Source organism: Procambarus clarkii, chromosome 57 (genome assembly GCF_040958095.1).
Source record: "Procambarus clarkii isolate CNS0578487 chromosome 57, FALCON_Pclarkii_2.0, whole genome shotgun sequence".
Taxonomy (NCBI): Eukaryota; Metazoa; Arthropoda; class Malacostraca; order Decapoda; family Cambaridae; genus Procambarus; species Procambarus clarkii.
Window position 1 is genome coordinate 16,385,579 of NC_091206.1, and position 20,824 is coordinate 16,406,402.

At 36.8% G+C, this 20,824-nt stretch overlaps 1 protein-coding gene across 5 annotated transcripts in view; it reads right to left on the reverse strand.

Moving 5' to 3' along the window:
- LOC123744998 (uncharacterized) overlaps positions 1 to 20,824 on the reverse strand; it is a 60,140-nt gene that overhangs the window by 18,637 nt on the left and 20,679 nt on the right. For 3 of the 5 annotated variants that reach the window (XM_045725242.2, XM_045725239.2, XM_045725240.2), the window contains exons 15-28: positions 19,295 to 19,440; positions 19,084 to 19,186; positions 17,491 to 17,615; positions 15,149 to 15,279; positions 14,255 to 14,399; positions 12,772 to 12,926; positions 12,389 to 12,528; positions 12,054 to 12,223; positions 11,176 to 11,428; positions 6,976 to 7,121; positions 5,693 to 5,836; positions 3,147 to 3,277; positions 1,668 to 1,811; positions 1,086 to 1,491 (exon numbers count right to left, since the gene is read on the reverse strand). In XM_045725242.2, coding sequence (XP_045581198.2) covers positions 1,333 to 1,491; positions 1,668 to 1,811; positions 3,147 to 3,277; positions 5,693 to 5,836; positions 6,976 to 7,121; positions 11,176 to 11,428; positions 12,054 to 12,223; positions 12,389 to 12,528; positions 12,772 to 12,926; positions 14,255 to 14,399; positions 15,149 to 15,279; positions 17,491 to 17,615; positions 19,084 to 19,186; positions 19,295 to 19,440 — 2,092 coding nt within the window. In that variant the 3' untranslated portion in view covers positions 1,086 to 1,332. Of the gene's footprint in view, positions 1 to 1,085; positions 1,492 to 1,667; positions 1,812 to 3,146; positions 3,278 to 5,692; positions 5,837 to 6,975; positions 7,122 to 11,175; positions 11,429 to 12,053; positions 12,224 to 12,388; positions 12,529 to 12,771; positions 12,927 to 14,254; positions 14,400 to 15,148; positions 15,280 to 17,490; positions 17,616 to 19,083; positions 19,187 to 19,294; positions 19,441 to 20,824 lie in introns of those variants that run through there. The other 2 variants (XM_045725241.2, XM_045725244.2) reach the window with 1 other exon arrangement.

Sequence of the window (20,824 nt, forward strand, 5' to 3'; positions counted from 1 at the left end):
TCCTTATTGTCCAAATTGCATTGTCCCTCTTACAGTCGTGCATATCCTTGTTGAATGTCCCGACTTCCAGGACGAGCGTGTGTCTTACTTTCTGACCGTTCCTCGCAGTCACTTTTACCTCGATAGAATTCTTGGTGAATTGGATATTTTTTATATCGTTCACCTTATGCGTTTCTGTTCTTGTATCGGCATCCTTGGTGATATTTAGCGCCCTCTGATGATTCTGCACATTTGATGGTGCTACACAGCCTTCCCAGTTTGGTGCCTTCTTTTGATAATTACTTGTTTGCTGCAGGTACTCCCAAAGACATGGACAAGTGATGGCTCCATGTTCACTTTGGAGCTGTCACTGGAAGATCACATGGATCATACCCAGTTGGCAGCCATCTTGTGTTTTTGGGTAATCGTGTAGCCTTTTGTCAAAAAGTTTTGTAAAGGCATGAATTTTCTGACTTCAGTCTCGGGTGTGGAAACCATGTCTGCAGTGCTGGCTTTGGTGACCTTACCCAAGTTACTCACTCACTCCCTCTGGAGGCAGTAACACCATTTCACTTGGCCCAGACGATTCAGCCCAATCATTGTTTGCCCCCTATTTTGTTAGTCTGAGGATCTTTCTGTCCCCTGCTTTTTGGAGGTAGTCCAGTAGAGTTGAAACCTCACCTGGTGTTGGGTGGGGGTAGGTCCTTGACAGACTTAGATTCTCGGGCCCTTGCACTTCTTTCTATGGTTGCTTTGTTTGCTTATCATTGCCATTATGGATGGCACCACTCTTGGTTCTTCATGCCAGTCCTTTTGCAGTTTGTCCCTTTGATGGCACTGTAGGGGAGTAACTAGCACACTTTGCCAGCTTTTGGTCCCACAATTTGTGGGCTTTGAGTCATCTCCCTCAGTCTTCAGTTGAGTTGGTCCACCCCTTAACTTCTGATGAACAGAGGCAATGGGTGAAAGGAAACTAGCCCAACCATATCTGTTCTCCTAGGATTGAACATGGGATCCGAGATTACGAGTCGAGAATGTATAACGTGGTTCAACCAATACTGTACAATGAAATAGCAGCTACTTGAATACTAAAAGAAATATACATGTGTGGTAAATACAACATTTATTTTAATTACAATACGTAAAGGAGCCTATTGAGATAATTATAAGGCACATAGAAAAAAAATGAACAATAAATGAATATGACAATGTATGATGATGATGGATAAATGTCGGTCAAGAACAGCCATACACTGGAAAGCAACTGTTCTACATCTTCCACAGTAGTATATCATTCATAATTTGGGTCAACCAGTAAACCACTTAAGAGCAAACGCTGGATGACTCTTTTCTTCACTGAAAGTTTGTTAAAATCTGGTGATGTTCATACAAGTTTATGCCTACCTCCGATTTGAGGTGACGTTCATGCAAGCCGCATGCCTGCGCCCACATATCAAAAAGGAACCTGGTGTATGTATCTTCACTGACTGGTATCAGTGCCCTTGTATCATCCTGCAGGAAAGAATTAGATGTACAGAATGATTATATTGTTTAAAAATATTTGCGTTGAAAAATATTTAAAAAACATAACTTAACAGCTAAATCTACTTTGAACTTTGAAATATTTTGGTTATAATGCAACTTATTACTAATTTTTTTTTAATAAGAATGCCTTATAACTGACTCACCCTAAATAGTAAATTATGTTTTGAAAAATAATTATAAAAGAGCCTAAAGAATGAATCTGGTTTCCCAAAGTATTCCGCTGCTTTTAGAAGAAGATGACGCATGTTCTCCATCCTCATTCCTGATTCAGACTCGCGAGTTACAACCTGCATGGATATATATGACACTTTTTAAACAAAACACGTAAATTTGTCATATGTATCAGGAAGGAAACAAATCAGAAAAAACAGCAAAAATACAAATTAATGACAATGACAAAGGATTTTCAAAATCCAGATGGGGAGTATGGATAACATGAATAATTTGATTTCCCTGAAAGCAATATGAGCAGAGCAGTGTCTGGGTTGAACTTTATTTTTTTTTTTGAGATATATACAAGAGTTGTTACATTCTTGTACAGCCACTAGTACGCGTAGCGTTTCGGGCAAGTCCCTGGATCACAAGTCCCCAACTTGTGATCATCAGTGCCCATTTAGTCATTGATTCCATAAAAGGATTGGTATTGTACTTTTGAGATTTTCCTAGGATTCTGCAAAGGGTTAACAAGCCATCCAGCTAACCAATTTTACCAAATTTCAAGGAGCACTATTGGCATGGAAAAGACAATTGCTTTAAATCAAAATATTCACAACACTTTGTGAATGTAGTACAGTTGGCTGAACGTACTGGTCCTGGATTTGGATTTGATTCCTAGCAGGGGAAGATGGAAGATTCCATGTTCTGCATTTGTGGAAAGGTATTGTAATTTTTATTTTGAGTCATCACAAGCAAAGGGTAAATTAAGAGTACTTTGCCCGAAACGCTATGCATACTAGTGGCTTTAGGTATTGTATGTACTAGCTCTATCTATAAATCCAACATTATGTTTGTAAATCAACAATGTATGTACTTTCCTGAATAAAATTTACTTTATTTTACATTGGAAAATGGCAATGGAATACTGTATATTTAAAAATGCCAAAGAAAGTGCAGAAAAGTCTGACATTCTGCCTGCTGGGCAAAACATCAGAAGATTGTTCTCAATTTAGTGTTCTCTACATTATTGTCAACTGTGATCTGCTCTAAGAATTGGACTAGTTTGCATTTTGTAAGCAGAAACCTTTAGAATTTATTGAAGAAGTCAAAGTGCAAACTAGGTTACAGGGGTTTGCCACACCCGGCTATGGGGGCTTGGCTTGACTGCACAAGAGCACAGATGTTGAACAAAAACTTCAAGTGAGTTTGTAATTAGATTATATTATTTAAGTGATTCTGTATGCCTTTAAAAGCAAAAACATTGAAAGTAGGAGTAATTTTTTAATATTGGAACAGTAAAAAATAAACCAAGAAAACATGATTTTGGAATACTATTTGAAGGTAAGCATATAAAGTTACAATAGCAAGGCAAACTATTGTATATCTGTACTGTGCAAATTATACATTACAGTACTTTGAACATCAATATGAAATAATCAAGACTACCATCATCTTTGAGAACTTACCACGTTAGCTGGTATTCTTCCTAGGTTACATTCTTTGACATTATAACTGGTGACAGGAAAAGCCCCATTTGCACACAGAAGTTGGAAGTTCTGAGGATCCATAAGTTGCGTATTCATCTCCCCATTTATATCTGCAAATGTATCAGCAATTAAATCAATATTAATTAAACTTATATTGTACTCGATATTAAGGCTATCAGTACAATGTTAAACGAGAAAACTTTATAGATTATATTTTATTTGTGTATTGTAGTCTACAACTTCTTAAATATTTTTTCTAGCATTTTGGCAACTACTGAACATTTATCAGTGTGATAGATGTATAATTATAAGGTTTTGTAGTAATAGCAAACCTTAGGGAAATGCACCATGTCTCTGAAGGTCACCTGAGCTTACTGGGTTGTTGTTACAGGTTATAGTGATTAATTAGTATATTCTCACAAGACCGCTAACTTACATAGTGTTTCAGTTGACTTTAAAACTAACAAAGAATTTGATGTTAATTTTAAGTTGCAAGGCAACCAACTAATCTTAAATTGTGTGTGTTTGAGTCAACAATTACAGTTGGGAAACAACTACTGTATTATATAAAATTAGTAATATGACAAGGTGGTGATAATGAGAAAGGATATAAGTATAATTGATGGGATTTTATTTTCAGACTGTACTTACCTAGTTGTGCTTGCGGGGGTTGAGCTTTGTGTCTTTGGTCCCGCCTCTCAACCGTCAATCAACTGGTGTACAGATTCCTGAGCATACTGGGCTCTATCATATCTATATTTAAAACTGTATGGAGTCAGCCTTTACCACATCACTTCCTAGTGCATTCCATTTATTAACTACTCTGACACTGAAAAAATTATTTCTAATGTCTTTGTGGCTCATTCAGGTACTAAGTTTCCACCTGTGTCCCCTTGTTCGTGTTCCACCCGTGCTGAAGAGTTTGTCTTTGTCCACTCTGTCAATTCCCCTTGAGAATTTTGTAGGTGGTTATCATGTCTTCCCTAACTCTTCTGTTTTCCAGGGACATGAGGTTCAGCTCCGTAAGCCTTTCCTCGTAGCTCATACCTCTCAGTTCTGGGACAAGCCTGGTGGTATACCGCTGAATCTTCTCAAACTTTGTCTTGTGTTTAACTTGGTATGGACTCCAGGCTGGAGCTGCATACTCCAGAATTGGTCTGACATAAGTGGTATACAGGGTCCTGAATGATTCCTTACATAAGTTTCTAAAGGCAGTTCTTATATTGGCTAACCTAGCATATGCCGCTGATGATATCCTTTTGATATGGGCCTCTGGGAACAAGTTTGGTGTGATATCAACCCCCAGATCTTTCTCTCTATTTGACTCTTGCAGGATTTCACCTCCCAGATGGTACCTTGTGTTCAGCCTTCTGCTCCCTTTGCCTAATTTCATTACTTTACACTTTCCCCGAGTTGAACTTTAGCAGCCATTTTCCAGACCATTTTCCATTCTTCCAGTTTGTCCAGGTCATCCTGTAGTCTATCTTCATCTGTCATGATTCTTCTCATTTTTGCATCATCAGCAAACATTGAGAGGAATGAGTCTATACTCTCTGGAAGATCGTTTACATATATTAGGAACAGGATGGGTTCAAGTACTGAGCCCTGTGGGACTCCGCTGGTGACATCTCGCCACTCTGATGTCTCCCCCCCCCCCTCACAGTTACTCGCTGTTTCCTGTTGCTTAAATACTTGCTTATCCACTGGAGCACCTTCCCTTGTACTGTATAGTATTAGCAAGTTAATAGTACAATGTGTGATACTATGATGAGGAAATTAGGAGTGTTACCTTTGAATAACATACAGGTTGAGTAATTCTTTACATTTTTAAGAGTTCCATTTATTTTGTGTTTTTATTTGCATAGCATGTTTGCATAGATTGAGTGACTCAGGAAGTATCAAATTTTTATTTATAGTGATGTTCATGGGGGGTCTATTACATCCTATCAGGAAGAGCTTCAAGTCATTTTGTGCTCTAGCCTTATGTACTGCTGTCAAATTCCTAGCAGCCTAAAAAGATGCAGGCCGACTCATCTCATTGCATTTGTGGGAATGAGCTTTGGCTCGTTGGCCTTGAATCTCGACCTGCAATTGACTGGTGTACAAGTTCCCAGACTATTGGTTTTTCTTGTATCTACATTTGAAGATACATATAGAACCTGCCTCCTTCACTTCACAGTACATTTAATTTGCTCACTACAGAATTTCTAACTATACCCCTTGTGCATGCAGAGACCCTAAGACAAATAGTCTGCTTCTGAGAATTTTGTACAGAGCTATTGTGTTTTCTGTGATTATTCCCATTCTGCAAGAACATACCTATAAATATAGTAACTCACTCAAAGTCCTTCATTCATAATAATTTATACTTAGCCCCTGCACTGTACTATTATTGTAAGTATACTAAATATGATACACATTCAATATATTGTGTGTACAGTATAGCAAATTTGTGCTTTCTTGTATTTAAATAATTCATGTTCAATTTATTTGTGTGTTCAGAAGATTATACACAAGGTACTTACCACTCTCACTATTAATAGCATGCTTAACAAATGCTACATCTTTATTAGACCCCACAAGACAACTGAATGCATCTGCATATGTGAGGAAGGGGTCACTAGTAGCACCGAGACAGTTTATCAGGCTACCAAGACCATCTGATGAATCTGCAGAGAGATGCTTCATTAACTATGCACATGAATAGAAATAGTATCCAAAAGTTATGTAATCTACCACATTAAAATAAATGCTGCTAAGGATAGAACATGAAGAGGATAATATTCATTATTATCAATATTGAACACTTCTCAAGCATCCTACTTCAGCAAATCAATACAAATTGATTTTAACAGTCTCCGTGGTGTAGTGGTAAGACACTCGTCTGGCGTTCCGCGAGCGCTATGTCATGGGTTCGTATCCTGGCCGGGGAGGATTTACTGGGCGCAATTCCTTAACTGTAGCCTCTGTTTAACGCAACAGTAAAATGTGTACTTGGATGAAAAAACGATTCTTCGCGGCAGGAGATTGTATTCCAGGGACCTGCCCGAAACGCTATGCGTACTAGTGGCTGTACAAGAATGTAACAACTCTTGTATATATCAAAAAAAAAAAAAAAAAAAAATTAATGCCTCAAATCTTTGGTATCAAGTCTATATATTGCTGAAGAGGGTGGTAAGAACTTTGAAGGAAAGTTTGAACAGTGGCTCTCCTGAACAAATGATGGGTTCTGCAACGAGTTGGTGTTGTAATGACTTTACATAAGGTATGTAAATCTTAGGTGATCTGTAATATGTCTTAGAAATATAAAATTATATGCCAGACAAATTTACTGATATGATTAGTGTAACAAGTGAAAACACAGGATTACATCACATTGATATTTCTTATGGAAGCAGTTATGTTGTACTATTAAATAAATGCATATCTTTAGGAATTAAAAAACAAATTGCTCCTCAAATACAATATTTTGGAAGTTTAGATTTACTCTGGATATAATAAGTATCTTGCCTTATATGAATATCTCAGTCTAACATTTAATGTAGAAAACTCATAGTACAGTATTATTAATGTCTAACTGGCTTTGGACTTTTTAAATATGTTCATAGAAAATAACCTACTTCTGAAATTTACATGTTTCAGAATTATTTAAAAAACTTTCAGAATCACAGGAAATGTATGTATGACACAGGCCAAATAAGTCTGCTTGCAATATCTAATGTTCAAGAAATATTTCCCTGAAAACTGTGTGAAATCTTATCTTTCCCTACATCAATATTTTTAATAGTAATACTTATGCAGTACTGACTGTTTAATGTGCCACATGTTGTCCTCCCAGTCAGATCTCTAACAGTATTAATGCCTGAGCCCTTCTTGATGACTGCCACCAGGTAGTATGAGTTAGACTCTGCCGAGGCATAGCTCTCTGACAGCAAAGCTGCAATGCCAAAATGTCTGAAAAGGAGAAAATAAATTTAACTGATTTTATGAGAAGTTGTATATTCAGCATTGAATCAGAGCTCCCTATGATATGGAAGAACACAATTCTCTGTATGAATGGTTCAATGAATTACAATAAACTTCAGAGGATGTAAGAAAAACAAAGGATCTGGCTGTAATAAAATCCAGTTTGAAAATGGCAGCAGGCTCATGCAGTAAACTCTCTACCAAGGTCTTCAATTTCTCAAAGTAAATGTGAAACCTACTAGAGATGTGGAAAACACTCAGCATTGAATGTAATGAAATGCCTCTTTATGGAGGAGCCTCAGTGGCTCCATGAAGCTATCTTGCTGATATTGCTCCATACTAAAAGGTCACATTAGTCACAAAGGTTCTGTTAGGCCTACCAAGGACCTGATCCAGAACCAGACCCCATCAGAAGCCTTGGGAGTGAGTGACAATTTGCAAATCCACGGGAAAATTCCTCCAGAAAGTCAGCAAAGCTTTACAGATAGCTGAAGGATTAACAGAAAAATCCTAGAAACTGCCAAAAGAACTCTGCAAATGATTCACACAAGGGATTCATTCAAACTAGCTCAAAAATTGTTAGCACCGATTACGACCATCAGGCAGCCCTCAACCAGCTTCCCCTCTCGATTCTGGAGCTGATAAACATCCCGATAATGAACCAACAATCCCAGAAGGAGGAGAATCAGGGAGCCACCAAGGCTGCCCCAAAAAGAGTCATTACATTACAGTCAACACAGAGTTTCTGGGGAAGTGCCAGGTTCTTGATCTAGTCCTCGGTAGGCCAAACAGAACTTCCACAACTGATGTGGCCGTGTTGTATGGACCAATCACAGCAAAATGGCTTCAGGGAGCTACCGAGGGCTTACCCCAGAAATAATTATAATGAAATGCTTATCTTATGCATTATCTTACTCATAGGTAAATATTTCCCAAAATATTTACCTATGCCATACAACTTTACCATTGTAATCATTGCTGTTATCTTATATCATGTAATACACGTAGTTTGCTACATTATACCTTGCAATAATCCTCAAATTATGCTAAAATTTATCTGTGGATAACCCTTAAATTTACTTTAATGTACCTACTTTTTTTCTGTAAAATTTCTTATACAATGTATTTTTTTTTATACTTTCTTACAATGCCTTTTTATACCTTATTACAATGTTTATGTTTTCTTACAATGTATTTTATACTTTTTTACAATGTACCTGTAAACATTTTTTTTTTAATTTTACTGGAAATTACCTTCTTAAAATTATATTTTAGATTAAGTATCTGCCCGAAATGCTATGCGTGCCTAGTGGCTTTACAAGAATGTCAAAATTCAACTCTCTGTACTCTCATAAACCCAATGTACCCTCTTGTATATTTATAAATAAATTATATACAGTACAGTATATATATATCTATATATATATATATATATATATATATATATATATATATATATATATATATATATATATATATATATATATATATATATATATATATATATATATATATATATGTTTCATTGAATATGACCGCATATTCTGTATTTATTATTTTCTGGTTTAGGGCTTCTATCCCTCTAACTATTTTCTTAGCATCAGGGCTTAATTGGAATAGGAGTTCTCCAAAACTCATTAACTCTCCAATGAGTTTTGGAGAACTCCTATTCCAATTAAGCCCTGATGCTAAGAAAATAGTTAGAGGGATAGAAGCCCTAAACCAGAAAATAATAAATACAGAATATGCGGTCATATTCAATGAAACATGTTTGAAAGAAAACCTGCTGCCAGTATACACCAATATATATATATATATATATATATATATATATATATATATATATATATATATATATATATATATACACACACACACACACACACACACACTGGGGCCTCGACTTACGATGCTAATCCGTTCCCAGAGACGGATCATAAGTCGAAATATCGTAAGTCGAAGCGATTTTTCCCATAAGAAATAAAGGAATTGAATTAATCCGTTCCCCACCCTCCAAAATATTAACATACAACTACATTTTATACTGAATACAATGTTTTTTTCTAACTACAATACAGTACCTAAGTTTCTCTTACCTTTATGGAGGGCTATTGATGGTGTATGGAAGATGGTGATGAGGGGGGAGGAGGAGAGTTGTTACTATTTGGAAGGGTAGTCCCCTTCCATTATAACATCAGGCAGTGATGTTTTCTCTGGGGTACTCTCTCTCCTACGTTTTGCCTGCATACCAGTAGGACCTGGTTGTGGTTCACTGCTAGTTTGTCTCACTACAAATTTGTCAAGAGACATTTGTTTTTTCCTTCGTTTTAACATTTGTCTGTAAAGATGCATCACAGTGTCATTGAATAGGTTAAGGTAACGACCTACTGCAGCTTGATTTGGGCGAGTCGTTTCAGCAAAGGTTTGCAATTCTTCCCATGCTGCACACATTTTCTTAATTGTTGAGGAAGAGACATTCTGTACTCTTGTTTCTGCTCTATGGTCATCCTTACATGGGTTTTCATATGTTGAGTCTTACCACTGACTTTCCTGGGACTCATGGCTTGATATATAATATTTACTTTAATGTTCAAAATGCAAAAAATCACCACAAAAGCGGAATTTCTTGTAGGGGCGATCGTCACTAAGCGGGCAGCTGTAGTAAACTGAGGCAGATCGGCCGCGTGACCGGGAACCACGCGCTCGGTCGACCCGAACGTGTACCAACAAATATCGAAAGTCGACGACACCATCGGATGTCGAGTCGCATTTTTCGATGAAATTTACATCGTAACTCGAAATTATCGTAAGCAGGGGCAATCGTATGTCGAGTTGCACCGGGGAGCACTGTGACACCGAGGAGACACAGCGACCAATGCTACTCACGGTTGCCGGTGCAAGGAGTCTGAGGCTCCCCCTTTCCCTTCCTAGGGAGGGGGGAGCTGCGCAGATGGAGGCGTGGCAATTGGTGACATCATACTTGTTTTTCTTTGGGGAATTCTGTCCACTCGTTTGACTTTCGGTAGTAGTTTCAACCAGAATAGGGGTTTGTTTTGGGATGCTTACCTTTCTGGGTGCCTGACTCGATCAATGGCAGACACAGAATGCTCCAAATCACATGTGCTATAGGCCATTGCTTCTTGTGCCTTTCTGAGGGGGCCAGGTTCTGGTTTGTGGTCCTCGGTAGGCCTATGAACTCCATTTACACTGATGCCAAAGTTTAATATATTTGCATATCAGCCTGGATAGCTCTGGGGAGCCAAAGAGGGCTCCCCCCAGAAAATACAAGAATAGTCAAGTTATATGCAACATTTCTTGTTTAGTAACTGAAGGAAGCTGAGCTATAGTAAGCAGCTAAGGAACTAATCACCTAACTGGAGGGAAGAAGCAAGGGAATGTGATACTGTAACACACACACAACATTAAGAGGAACTGCTATACTCAAGATGAGGAGCAGTAGCATATATGACCATGAATGAAAACCATATACACAAATCGGCTAAAGATGTCAGGAAGAATATTTTCAGACTAAGAGCATGTGACCAAAAGAAATAGGATACAAGATTCCATAAACCATTTCAGAAGAAAGTATGACATGGAATATGAAGACAGGAAGTCATTGTACTGACTGGCTTAATTTTGTAAACACATCTAGGTGAGTTCACAAAGTATTTAAGGTTATCGATGTAGTAGGCCTATACAGAGACAATGTTAAGAGTAAAGCAGTGACAGTATGAAAAGATATTTTTGGAACCTAGACACATTTAAGTCACAGCAATGTTGGGAAGCCCAATATGATTAAATAAATATAATGTGTATGTATATAGAAATTGAAAAAATGTCAAATGTCATCTACTGGGATTCAATTAAGACAATGGACAAAAAGGTCAAGAGTCTTTACATTGGACAGCAGACAGTTGGAAAGGTGGGGCAAGGAGTTGAAGCTTGGTACTGCAAAACTGTTAGGCAAGAGCACACAATTCAAGAAGTAAAATTATTATACTACGTGTAAATGGCTATTAATAACAAATAATATACTAACTGATGTAACTGATGTACTTCATAGTTTTGGGAGTAATTTAGAGTGACTACATCAGCTGTGTTCAGACTAATCATATTGAGACAGTGACTGGTATCTAATCCCTTGACACATTGGAGATCAGGGGTCACTCCTCTCAGTTTCAACATTTTACTCAAATCATCACATTTCTTATGTTCATCATCAGTGGTAACACAGAATCTCACAGCATCCTCTGCAGCACACATCTCCTCAGATTTTACAATGTCCATGCGAGCTGAAAATAAAATGTAGTCTTTGTTTAAGGCTAACATCCCAAGGAAATCAATATTTATGTTTCATGAATAATAAAAACTATAAATATAATATACAGTTTACATTATATGCAGTCGTAATCTGATTTAATTATGGACATGTGTAATGACCTAGTGTGCCATTTAGTGCATGTAATTAGCCAAGACACTGCATGGCATTCTGATGCAAAGATGCAGCTGGGAAAGCTGTGTGTTTGATGTAAACACTTTTTCTGCATTCTGAGCCAGACTAAGAGTATCCTCCACTGTTGCCCTTGCACCAGTATGATTCAGTAGGGACAGTTTTAAAAGTTCCATGTTGATCTAGGTATAAAATGAGCTCTAACATTGGGGTCCAAGTCTTTGGCTCACAACCGAGAGATCCAGGTTCCCGTCCTAGGCAGAACGTTAATAGTTTTTAGATAAGTCTAAGTAGAAGCTTTCTGTTCCCATTAATGAGAATTAAAATATCAACGTGACATGATTGCCAAATCCTAACCAAAGGTTTGCAGGATCTTCCTGTAGAGAGGAATTAACTGTACTGCTTAGAAATAAACTTTCATACCCCACTTAAAGTGCATCTTTTACCAAACGAAAATGATGACTTACTTTTTGCATAGTAATTTCCAGTTTGCACATTATCCATTACAGGTAGAATATCAATAAAAGAATCTTGGATCCCAAGGGTAGTAAAATACCAATTGTTAACTGATAAATCTTCTTCTCCTTTTCTCTTTGTCTGGATCAATGCCCAAAACAATCTTTGAACCTTTGCATCACTGAAAAAATAATTTAAAAGATGATAAACATTTGCTGAACACACACACATATTACACCCAAATATAAATACAAGTATTAGGAAGGTAACTACAGCACAAGATCCATAAATTTCACAATTGAAAGGAATTAACAAAGGATGGAAAACGACAATAAGGTACACTCACCTGGCTGCACCATGTGTGACATACGTGTCCCAGGGTCGGGCAGCCCAGAAGCAGTCACTGGCATTTGAAGAGTGTATGTCAACAATGCGACCATCCTCACACAGGAGACCATAGCTGCTAGTGTTCACTGCTCTATTGCCCTTATTAATCAATTGTGAATCATGTAAGTGAACATTGTATACCTAATGAATATGTCAGTTTTACAGTACTATATCAATTGATTAATACACTGTGGGACCCAATGTGTGATTAGATGCACTCAGATTTAATTCATAGTCACTTTTGTATATGATGCAGTCTACAAATGCTATATAAAACTTTAATTTGGTTCATATTCACTCAAAAAGTCCCCCGACAATACTTTATATATTTTTCCAAAATACCTGAAAGAATTGTTGAACAATATTGAGCTTGCTAAAAGCAACATCTCCCCCATTCTGTGTGAGACACTGCAAAGCTCCTTCATATCCAGCATAGTCATCATTACCATCACAGGTTCCACTTTTGCATAATGAACACATGGCTTCGTAGCGTTGCTCTGCAGACACAAAATAAAGGAATACTGTACAGTATTCAGTATTCATAAACTAATGAACATCAAGCATATCATGTGAGTTTTGTATATATAATTGTACACAGAACATCCATACTGGAACAAAATGTAATTCTTCAGAAATCCAGCTGCCTCCAAATTGCATAACTAGGAAAATAACAATAAGGGTAGAGAGCTACAATGAAAAAATTACATTACCTTCTGAAATATGTTTATACTTTTTAATCAAGCCTCCCTTGTATTTCACTCTTGTCATTTTATAATAAATATTGTAAAAATTAATTTGCTAACTAAATTTTTGCAATCAAAAGAACTACTACAGCAGTTACAGGAACAAGATTACAGTACTGTATGCAAGAGATTTCACTATTTGTTATTAGCATTCACCTTGCTGATATGGAACAGTAAATTGTAGGCCTTCCTGAAGTCTATAGCAATTATCTTTATTATTTCTGGTAAAATCATCATTCTAGTCTGTTGTGCGACTGTTTATATATAGAGAAGAGTGCACTATAGGGAAGAGTAGTGTTTTTGTGTAAATTTAGGTAAAACAAAAGTAAAGACATACAGATTGACAAAAATGCACACAAACTACTTCCTATGATTGATATCATTACAGTAAATTATAAAAGACTAAATATAAACACATTCGTGGTAACTTCCATAAATTAATTACGAGCCATTTCATGGACTATGGCCTTGTCTATCCTGCCATCACACATACTTCTAAATGCAAACGGTGAGTCACAATAACGTGCTTGAAGGAATGATTACCAAACCCCAACTCAGAAGATGGAGAAGCAATGATGTTTTATTCTGTCCTGGACCATTATCAAGTCTTGTGATCACTCTACTTGATAATGGTCCAGGACAGACTGAAAGGTCATCACTTCTCCTTCTTCTGAAGTGTAGTTTGGTCATCATTACTCCTAAATTATAGATTTCTACTGTCCTTAACTTGATTTTTCATGCCCTAGCCATGCTAATCCTTCACATTCATATCTCGTATACCTCATCGTCATGAGTCTCTAATTGTTTTATTCCACATTATTTTATAACATCATTATTCTCTATCATGTCTATTTAAACACTAAAATGACCCTTATTGTCTAATTTGATTTTTCATGCTCAAGTCATACTAATATTATACATCTATTCCCTGGGTTAGTGAAATCATTTTTCTTTACTTAGCTCTACACCTGCCCACCCTTTTCTCAATTTCCAAACTGGAACTTGTTATTTAGCTATGCAAATAAATTTAAACAAAGTCAATATTTTCATTCAATCATACTTCTTCCTCCCTTAATACATACTTAGTGATGCATCCACAGATTTAGATGTTGCCCATTCACCAGGAACACAGGCCCTGTTGAAGGCAGTGGCCACAGCTACAATCTCATGCTCCAGCGTGGACTGGTTGGGGTTGCAGGGTGGTTGTATGACACCTTGTCGTTTTAGCTGTTGGAATATAGTATAGGTTGATTTCTATACTTTGATGTGGTCATAATTGTTAGGTAATATTTTATGTGTATTGGTTAACTAAATGCAAGATAAATATTAGTAGGTACATTGTAGCATAATTTGAACAAAATTAATAGGTACATTGTAGCAAAATTTGCGTTCAACATAATAACTACAATATAAGTTGATGGTAGTGATTACAATGGTGAAGATGCATGTCTTGGTCACTAATATTGCAGGAGTGGGAAGCACAACATTATCAATATTATTTCAAGTATCTAAAATGCATCAATAATATTACTCGCTATTTGATCATCATTTTATGAATTAAGATAAATTAAAAACTTGCTGTAAAACAAATGAGAACATTTCATGCCAAGCTTAATTAAAAAATGCATTGCATCAAATCAAGAATCATAAAACAGAAGCTAATGGCTGCCAAACGGAGCTAGTCATTATCTGGAACAATACTATTCTAAATATGATTAGTTCAATTGAAGAAAGTATTGGTCATTATCATTTAATAATATAAAATATACAAAAGCTTAAATGAATAACAAACCATATTTACCTGAATTTACATACTGAAATATGGTGCATTAGTTGCAGCATAATGATAATTTACAATTATAGGCTACAATTTACATGATAGACTACATTTAATTTGATTTAATTAACAAATTATATCCTTAACATATTCATATATTTTATTGAAACCATTTTATCCAATGGAAACCCAAACTTACCAGTGCCACAGGGATCTGCCAACCAGTGGTCCTTCCATAGCCAGTGTGGCATGCCTTCTTACCACGAAGGTCACGTATCTGGCTGACTGTGGCTCGCCGTACAACCATCACAGCTTTATAGCGGTATTCCTCTATAACCCACGATAAGCATATTAGATGTTGCAATACAAAAATTGACTAATATCAAATACACTAGTTTGTTTCTTTTTAAGTTGGCTAAAGGTAGTACAGAATTTATTGAACTTGGGGGCTATTTTACTATAAAAGACCTATTATTTGCAAATTATTTCTGATTTGGTTGAGTATGCATTGTAACACCAAATAGATATTCGTTTGTTTGATGGTGTCCGAGTTAAGTTGCAGTCCTCTAGAAGGTTTCAGGTCGGGAGTGGTACTGTACTAATTTCGAAGAATACATGTAGTGTTTTTATATTTAGCATGAGCTAGGATTTAAAAAAAAAACATGCTGCATGGTGTCTGAGGTTGGAGTTTGTCACTGGTTTTAATTGCTGATTTGTAATGAGTATCTGAGATGTTGCTTGAAGTCATAAAATCCAAGGCCAACATATTAAGGGTTCACTGGGTTACTGGAACAAATTCTACATTAATTTACCAAGTGGCCTTGGAAAGGGCCAACAAACTTTATCTATAAATTATTTGGCTTCAATTTTTCCATCTTTAATAGCTTTCTCATTGGTGACCCTTAATAAAAAATAAATAAATAAAATTACACACACACATACCCTATATACAGTATAATATTTAATTCTTGCAGTGCAGTTATCATCATACTTTGGTCATCAGGATTATACAATTATTTTATCATCTTATGTTGATTTTAGTTATTACATCCAAGTTTTTATACAAATGATATAATGTATATACAGTATATGAATGTAATGGAGTTGCATTTGATAATAATTCCGATATGTACAGAAATATATGATATAATATAAAAAATTCTGATATAGTTTTTAATTGCTTACTGTACAATGAGATTATCATGTATGAGTCAGTGGCAATTACAGTACAGTACTGTATCATCAAATCACAATTTAGTCTTTTCCACCAGTGTTTAATGTTTAAACTGCGCAAAACTGCATATGAAGCTTTGAGTAACTGACGCAAAAGTGGCATCACTGCATATACAGTTTTGGAGTACTGTACTACGCAAGACTTAAACGGCCCATGGATACCCGGGGGTTCACATCACCTTCCTCAGGCCTCTTTTAAACAGACGCCATTTTTTAAAATAATCATGGACATCATTACCGGGTACGAGGGCCTCAATACTGAGTGAGCCACCAAGGCTGGTGCACGCAGCATGAGCTCACAGCATTGCTATTCAGCTTGTGACCACAACATCGCCTAAAAATGCCAAAAATATATGTAACTGGTATTATTTAGTGATGATAGTATTACAGAAGATCCCTGACTGTGATATAAATGACCAGGATTCTGATAATAGCAGGATTGTTGTGATAATTTGCGCTGTGCTGGGTGAGGAGAAATGTTGAGGGTGGGAGGGCTGTAGCATAGTCTGCCGAATCTGTGTGGCTAACTGTTGCTCTTTGCACTTATTATACCAGCTTAGTTGTTTGCTATGGTGAACAAAACATGCAGATACTTATATATAAAATCTGTATATAGTGAATAAAAGCAAAAACAGTATGGTGGGAGGAGAATGTTGGCGAGTGAGGTAAGATGAGGGAGGGCGTGGCAGCCAGTGGCGGGCTGGCTGGTGTGTGGTGGCCACTTCTTGCTACTGTTTGACTCGGCATACCAACTTAGTGGTTCGTTATGGTGAACAAAAATGTAGATGTACTTATATATAATGTGTATACAGTGGAACCTTGAGTGACGACCGGCTTCACTTATGAGCATTTCGAGTAACGAACAAGCCACTCGCAGAACATATGTCTCGACTGACGAGCTTTCGCTCGATTAACGAGCGTTAAATATATTTCTAGGTGACGTCCCCAGACAGAATAGCAGCAAAGGAGTTGGTTGCAAGACACTTCATTTGGAATGGGCCAGGAATGGATTTATGTGCAATAAATCACCCCTGCATGACGAGCGAGCAAACTGCATACTGTACTGATGCCACTGACCCAGTGACTGCCAACCCAGCTCCCTCCCAATGTATATGAAACCAGAATCAACTTTGATATTTGTAGTTTTTTTGCATATTATTTGTTTTTAGCATGCAAATGTACAACTTTAGAAGAAATAAACTTTTTATTTTTGTGCAAAGGCAGAGTGGCACTTTCATGACAGCTGCACTCTATGGATTAAAAATATAAGTACTGTACTGAAAATATCTTCCTCCTGCACTGACTCACCAATGGAGTAGCTAGGATCACGGGCCATGGCAATGATCCGCAGGTTAGGGTCAATGTTAAGGTAACTTCCAGGCAATGGGGTCATGTCTATCTGCCCTCTCATCATGCGTCGAACACAGTCGAACCTTGACATACATGAAATAAAGTAGTGAAACAAAACAGGTTTGGGTCAATTGTGAACTAACCATGGAGTTTGAAAGACTTAAGTGGCTCTATATATACTATATGTTGTGTAATTTATTTACAGTACAGCATACTGTACTCTATAAACACTATTTTAGTGACTAAATTTTAGTATGAAAATCATTACACAGTAGCATTACTAAAATATAATGCAATTTGTCTAAGATAAATGACAGTAATGTGTTACTACTAAACATTTGCATTAACAATAGTATCATGTTGGTGCAATGTGCATTATATTTTACACAATTTTAGTACTTGTATAGTATACAGAAAACATAAAATTAAAAACCCCTTGATCTATATACAGTGGGATCTCTTAAATCTGTATCATATAGTCCTGGGTCTGAACCAATTAAGCGAATTGTTAACATAATCCAAATAATTACCCCACTTTTTGGCACTACAGTAATATACAGTATCTCCAAATCTTCCAGATATTTCTCATAGCAAATGATACAGCAGATGTTTCTACATAATTAGATACATGAATAACGAACAATAATTTTGTATACCTGTAGTTTGCCTTTGTCAAGAATGGCAAGTCTATACTTAGGCTTATTGAGGTCTCCCTTGGCCAACTGCCAACTTCCCAGGATCTAACCAGAATTTACTGCTAGATAAACAGAGGCATCAGGCAAAAGGAAATTTACACAATCATCTCTGTCCTGCCTGAGAATTGAACCTGGTACCCCCTTGGTTGCAAACTGATTATAAACACAACTGTGTTACATAACCCTTGTAAATAATAAATGATGTAATGTTATAAATAACATTATAGAATGTTAATAGAATTTTAAATAGAAAATTAATATTTTCTAGAAAATTTTTAATAGAAAATTAAAAATAAAAATTCTACTTAATTTTGTATTGTACAGGTTTGGGAACCAAGAGGCAGCAAAACAAAGCTATGTCATGCCAATTTTTAATTTCTATTACTACCTTGAACTAATGGTCCCCTGTAGGACTATGAACTCCATTCACACTGACTGATGCCAATGTCTAACATGCTACAACTCAGCCAGGATAGCTCCGGCGAACCGAAGGGGTTCCCCGAAAGAAAATACTATAATTAATTGTATTTACTATCAAAAAGAGTAAGAATAGTAACGATAGAATAATGTAAATAATAACCAGGTGAAAATTGCTTTATGTGACAATCTAAATTTCACTGTAGTCCCTACTGGGGTTTTACTACTTTTCGGAGAAATTTAAATTTCAGAGTAAATTTTGTTCATTATTTAGAGAAATTTGGTATGTTAAGATGCAGACACAAGAGGTTGCACTATACAGTACATGTTGGTATATTTCATTGACATTTTATATAATTAATACAAAATATAACAATTATCTAACACTTGGATTAGAAGTATTTTGCAAGGCAATAGAAAATATATATTTGGATCTTACCTGTCTCTGGCACTGACACAGACAAACTGTTGGCCCAATTCACTGACTGTATCAGCCATGGCTTCACAGTCTGCCATTTGCTCCTCGAGGGCACACACACGAACTGGAAATATCAAGCTGATCATACATATCGGTCATTGCAAAAGTTAATGTGTAATTATAATGAAATTAACAAATAATAGTTTTTACGTAAGTATTATTTCTCCCTTACTTTCACAACTGTGAAGCTCGCCAAGTTTTTTAAAGTAGTCGTTCTTTCTTTCTCTCTCCTCTGGGGTGTCGTCACTTAAAGCCTTCAGTCCTACAGCCGAGTCTTTAAACAGCAAGTCTGATTTGCCATGGTATGATCCATAAAGCCTTGCAAAAATATAAAATACAAATTAGAATTTTTTTAAGCTCATAAATTTAACAAAAATTTAGTGCCTAAATCTCAAATATAGATTTTAAAGCAAATGACAACAAAACTTCAGCAAATTAAAATTTGCCATTTTGTGCTTCTAATATACTGGTTATACATGTAAATGAATTATATATGACAATTATAGTGTATGTATACTATATGAATAAACATTTATAAACATACTGTATACTTTTCTTATAAATACTAAGAATGTACAGTAAATAACCAAATAAAGAATGAAGGTTAGGATACAAAGAGGACCAAGAGGCAATTAAAATTAAATATTAAAGAAGCATAGATTATATTTATAGTATGCTATTTAAGTAGGTGTGAGGAACAATAAGAGAGAATAACACACTGGAATTGGAAAAATATAAAAAGCCAGCACTGAATGCAATGAAATGTCCTTTTTCTGGGCGAGCCCTGGAGGCTCTCTGGAGCTATTGGGCCAATATGTGTTATATTAGTCTGGGGCATCAGTCAATATGAGTTCAGCCAACTGGGGACCATGAGCCAGAACCTGGCCCCCATCAGAGAGGCAAAGGGAGCAATGGGCTATAGAAACCCCCATGTATTTGGAGGCATTCCTTATCTGCCATCGACCGGGGTTTGCACCCAGAAAAGTAGGCTTAACAAAACAAACCCAACATGGTAAGAAAATTTCAAGCAAAGACCGAACAGAGAGGTAGAATTTCCCTACTTAAAGAAACAAGCAAATGCCACAATTCGCCGCCATGCCCCTTTTCTGTGCAGCCCTTCCCTCCCCAGGATGGGGAGGAGGGAGCTCCGGACCCCCTGTGCCGGCTACCCAACAACTCCAGTTTGGAGGCTGAGTATCAAAACCCACGCAAAAAACTGCCGACCGGAGGGAGGGTGCCAGGGAGCCTCCAGGGCTCATCCAGAAAAAGGGTTGAGTGTGGCGGTAGAGGCGTGTGGCATTTGCTCGATTCTTTAAGTAGGGGGAGTTCTGCCTCTGTTCGGTCTTCAGTTGCAATTTTCTTACCATATGGGATCTGTTTTGTTATGCCTACCTTTTTGGGTGCCAACCCTGGTCGATGGCAGACATGAATGCCTCAAAATACATGGGGGGTTTCCATAGGTCATTGCTTCCTTTGCCTCTCTTATAGGGGCCAGGTTCTGGCTCATGGTCCCCGGTAGGCTGAACTTCAATTGACTGCTGCCCCAGACTAATGTAACACATATCAGCCTGATAACTCCAGGGAGCCGGAGGGGCTCCCCACAAAATAAATTACGTCTATAAAATAAGCATGTTAAGTAAATGAAAACAACAAAATATAAGCAAAGTCAAAGATAATGAAGACATAAAACTAACTGATTTTT